At 40.5% G+C, this 5,154-nt stretch overlaps 1 protein-coding gene across 3 annotated transcripts in view; it reads right to left on the reverse strand.

The window, feature by feature from the left end:
• Nucleotides 1-5,154, reverse strand: part of sema5ba (sema domain, seven thrombospondin repeats (type 1 and type 1-like), transmembrane domain (TM) and short cytoplasmic domain, (semaphorin) 5Ba) — a 215,916-nt gene that overhangs the window by 110,190 nt on the left and 100,572 nt on the right. For all 3 annotated transcript variants that reach the window (XM_036209693.1, XM_036209692.1, XM_024286265.2), the window contains exons 4-5: nt 4,691-4,790; nt 4,265-4,310 (exon numbers count right to left, since the gene is read on the reverse strand). In XM_036209693.1, the coding sequence (XP_036065586.1) occupies nt 4,265-4,310; nt 4,691-4,790 (146 nt within the window). The remainder of the gene's footprint in view (nt 1-4,264; nt 4,311-4,690; nt 4,791-5,154) is intronic.

The following is a 5,154-nucleotide window of genomic DNA, read 5'->3' on the forward strand; positions in this document are numbered from 1 at the left end:
TTGAGAATGATTCCCTTAGTTTCCTTGAGGCTGACCTTAAGGGCAGAAATGAACTTAAGGGAGTTTATGGCACAAGATTTGTGTATTTCAAGTAGCAAAACAGGAACCTCACAGCATAAAACTGAAGAAACACAATTCACAAAAAAGTTGGAAAATGAGGATAAACACAATACAGTGAGGAGGAACAAATGTGGCTATGTCCAAATTCACACCCTTATCCCTAACTACTACAACACTTTATAGTGCAGGACTATCTAGAGCCCTGGATTTTAGAATAAATGGACACCATGATCAGTACTTTTTTTTAAACAGCAAATATTTATAAAAAAAAAAAATAATAATAATTTTTCTTTGTTCACAAAAAATGTTCAAACGTAATGTATTGTGGTCTTTATTTTCTAATGTAGTGAGCATTGATGCATGCTGGTTTTTCACAAAGACTTCTGGGAGATTTCTAGGGCACTCGATTTTGGACAACATCGGCAACACACGTTTAAGCGACCACTTCTGATGAAAAGTCTGTGTAAACAGGTGTATATACAACACATTCTTATTGATGTTTAGTTTAGGGCTGCTACAAGTCACTTTTTGACGTTTTGGGTGTCCCCAACTCGTCATATTTTGACGTGCTGGCTATTTGTAATATCAAGGGTCAGAAACCCTCGGGGCACAGTACCGGATGCTGTACCGCAAGCCAACTGGTCCTCAGGAAGCGGTCTGTACTAGTAGCCCAACCCAGTATTAGTACCCTAACCTGGCACCGGATGCAATACTGGACGCAGTACCAGATGTGATACAGTACAAGACGCACTACCAACCTAGAACCCGACGTGAACTGGGCCTGGACGTGAACCGGTAGATGGTTAAGGTACCAGTACTGGGTTAGGGTATCAGTGCGCTCTGTGTCTCGGTACTAGACTGGTTCCGGTTTGAAGCCTGAAGGTTGGGACACATGATTTAATATGAACAGCCAACATGTTAAAAAACAACGATCTAGGGACACCCAAAATATCAAAAAGTGACGCGGTGGGGTCATTAACCAAACCTCAATATGTGACAACTTGGGAGTGAGAATGTGATGTCTATGCATGTTTCAGGCTTTTGCGTTCAAAACTCCCAAATTCACCTGTCAGTATGTAAGTTTTAACAACCGTTTTCAGGCTCTACCTACAAAACACACGTCTGTCTCTTGAAGTTCAAATTTTGACCAGTCATGGTCTCAGATTGGTAGTGGCGTATGGATGGCATCCTTTTGAATTCACAGAAATGCTAACTGCTCAAAGATTGATCATGGAGGAAAATCAATAATTTCCATTTGTGCCCAGCCAGCATTATATGAAGCCAAGGCTTTCAGATTTCAGAATAGAGCTGTGAAAAAAAAAGCCAGAGAAAGATTCACCAAAATTGCACTGTTTCAACATATCCCACCAAACATCTTCCAACTGGTCAAGAATGCACGTTCCACATGTTCAAGAACATGCATTGCATGCCTGGTGTGAACATAACGTATGTGGTTCTAGCTGGTTTTCTTCTGTATTTTCTTTGATTTTTTGCCTATCTTGCTCAGCTTCTGAGCGTGGCATGAGTGAAAGCAAACCAACCCAGTCGAAAATGTGAAAATTATTAGCAATCTCCGAACAATCCAGGGGAAAATCCTAGGAGTGAAAGCAGTCCAGACATCAAAAAACTACTTGAACTTATACCTTTGAGTGTGCACATCTGAGAAGAGAAACATTTGAAAGGATTTAGAAAATGTGGTCTCTAGAATTTCACCATATGCCTCATCTAAGATCTCTTCCTCCCTATGAGTGTTTGAATCATCAAAATCAAACATGTCAAAACACGTTTTCTTTAGTAATGTAATTAGTGCAATTATTATCTCAATGTTCACATGTGTGTTTATTTGGTAGCATTACTGCCAATCAGTGTCTTTATACTGACTGTGTGGAATGTCAAATAGTAGAAATCAAATGAAACACAAATATAACATGATATCTCGATGAGGTGGGTTTGAAGTAACCAAAATAAAATTGCCCCAATTCTGACAGCTTCCCTATACAGTTAGGTTTAAATCACACAGATCCACAGATAATCTGGGATTCATCATTTGTGATGTGTGATGCAACTGTACAGCAACCCTGTGGCCTGCAGCTCACGCTTCAGGCTAAGCCATAGCAGCCTCCTGCACAGCACTAACGATACCAGGAGAGGACAAAGCCTTTAGTTTAATTATCACATACTCGTGTAGCCCTCAAGTTTGACTCTCTCCACCAAACGAGGCAGAGCATGATAGGGTTTTAACTACTTTTACGTGGTGTTGTGCTTAAACTATGAGCTTATTTGAAGCAACTTCTCCAGCTGGATCTAATCAGCCAATCATATAGCAGTAACTCAATGCATTTAGGCATGTAGACATGTAAGTAGTAAGTAAGTAAGTAAATAAGTTTATTTATGCAGCACCTTTCTCAAACAGACGTCACATGGTGCTTCACAAGTTAAAAAACAAAAACTTCAGAAGGTAAAAACAAAAAAGATAAAAACATGAGAAAGAACATGTACCTCACAAAACAATCATCTTGAGCCCAAATAAATTAGTTTCAGCTAAAATGCATTACAAAATCAAAGGTTTTTAACTGGAGTGAACAGAGTCCAGGGAACGCAAGGAGAACGGGAGCTCATTCCGGAGTTTAGGAGCAACAATCTGGAAAGATCTGTCTCCTCTGGTCTGAAACCTTGTGCGAGTGACAGTAAACAGATTTCTGATCCATAGACCTCAGCACACGAGATGGTCTGTAAGGGGTGATCAGATCCCAGACATATTAAGGAGCTGGACCATGGAGGGCTCTAAAGGCCAGCGCTAATATTTTATATTGATAACATTAAGAAACATGGTTAGAGGATCTGCTGTAGTTCAAACAGAGCATCAGAATGTGGAAGAAAAGTGACTTTGAATGTGACATGGTTGTTGGTGCCAGATGGCTTGGTCTGAGTATTTTAGAAACTGCTGATCTGCTGGGATTTTCACCCACAACCATCAGTAGGTTTTACAGAGAATGGTCAGAAAAAGAGGAAATATCCAGTGAGCGGCAGTTCTGTGGGCAAAAATGCCTTGTTGATACCAGAGTTCAGAGGAGAATGACCAGACTGGTTCCAGCTGATAGAAAAGCAGCAGGAACTCAGATAATCACTGATTACAACCGAGGTCTGCAGAAGAACTTCCCTGAACACACAAGACGTCCAACCATGAGGCAGATGGGCTACAGCACAACACCATTGCGTACCTGATAAATGTTGGTCTATCCTGTGTCCTCAAGGATTTCTGAAGGCAAAAGGGAGTCCAACCTGGTACTACCAAGGTGTACCTAATAAATAATTTCCCAAACAACCATATTTCTTCTTTTTCTCTCTTAAATTCTGGATGTATTATGAAAGCAGCACAGGACAACCATGCGAGGGCTTTGTCGGCCCCAATAGAAAGTGTAATTAACAAAGGAAGTCTTTGTAGTGTGAGATAAGATGTTTGCTTTAAAAGTTAATCAAAGAAGTGAAACATCTATTTCCTCAGAGGGTTCTCAAACTTTCTAATCAGTTGCCACTTATTGCTGAAAAGAGACCATCAAAGCCTTCTACCCAGACGAGCAGAAAAAGCCACTCATCACGTCATTAAAGGTCCTTCTGATGATTGCATTTAGACTCTGACCAAAACCAGAGCTCTTCTAAGCGGCATTCATATTTGTTTTAGTTCCCTAAAAGAAAGATGTCTCTCCTTTTAGCATTAGGTTACACTGCAGGATAAAGGTATTTAATGCAGCAGTAAAACTCCAAGATACTTGTTCTGAGGAGAATGTAGCTCATTTAAAAAAATAACACACAGCAGGACAAGTTGCATTATGAAACCTGATGCAGATGAAAGCTCAGAAGACACCTCAGTCGCTGCAGTAAACCATGCAGAAACAGCATAATCTTCAACGAAAATATCCCAAAACAAAGCTTGCAGGTTTTAAAAATATCTCTCTCGGGGTGGAAGCATGTGACTGCAGGCTGTGAGCATCGCTCACACACACTAAATGTGTCTCCCATTGAGTTAGTTTCATGGGATTCTGCTCAGAAAATACCAACACTGTGTTTTAAAGAGCAACTTTCTAGAATTTAAAGCCCTTTTACCACCAAAACTGACAGCAGTAAAGCAAAACAATAAAAGGCCTTAAAAGGGACGTACATATTCTCCAACCTTAAAGCGCCAGAGAAAAGGGTGTTTACTCACCTGTGCTAGTGACATATTATTCAGGTCCAGTCTGAAAAGGTAGTTTCTGGAATAAGGAAACAAGAAAGGGAAATTGTATTACAGCATGTTTGTTCTAAACTGGAGTTTTCAAAACCATAAAAGTCTGTGGCTTTACACGTTCTCGGATTATTAGTTGTACTTGGATTTTATGGTTTAAATAAAGCCAACAACGCTAAAGTCAAACTCTTGTGCACGTACACACACTGTAACAGCATGATGCATTTTATCCAGATTTGTTCCTCCTGCCAAATCCAAAGCTTAACGTTGTCCAGGGAGGCCTCAGCAGAGCACTTTGGACCCGTCCTTCCCCAAAAAAACCCAAAGAATGGGCGAGGCAGAGAGGGTATCGCATTCTCTGTAATGTGCTCCGTGGGGTGAAGCGTGAGTGGATTTACGATTCCTTACCTGGCACCTACAATAAGCTCATTCCTAGTCAGGTCAAGGGTGAGCTGTGAGTAGTCTTTCACTCCAGGCTGGGAGAAAATGGAAATCCACGGGCTGAGCACTGAAGAGAGAAAAAAGAAGCAGGTCAGTAGGGGCTAAAGCATGTCAAGACATAAAAGCATTGACATTTGCAGACAAAACTCTGGTTCGTGTACTTAAAAAGCCCTTTGCATTGAGGTTTTTTCTGCATGGATATATGGTTATTGCCAAGTCGTGCCAAATAGGATGTCGTAGTTGCAGCGTCTCTTATTTTGTCTTGCTTGGAAAAGTTCTTCTTCTATGTTTGGGTCTTCAGTAGTGGTGTAAGAAAATATAAATTCAGAGAAATACTACATTTGTATCAATTTAAAGTGCTGTCGGGATGAATATAATTGACTATTTATCAGTGCTTTAAGTGGACAACCAGAAGTGGCGGTGCTCTCTTT

This window comes from Oryzias melastigma, linkage group LG21, assembly GCF_002922805.2.
Source record: "Oryzias melastigma strain HK-1 linkage group LG21, ASM292280v2, whole genome shotgun sequence".
In the NCBI taxonomy this organism is placed as follows: Eukaryota; Metazoa; Chordata; class Actinopteri; order Beloniformes; family Adrianichthyidae; genus Oryzias; species Oryzias melastigma.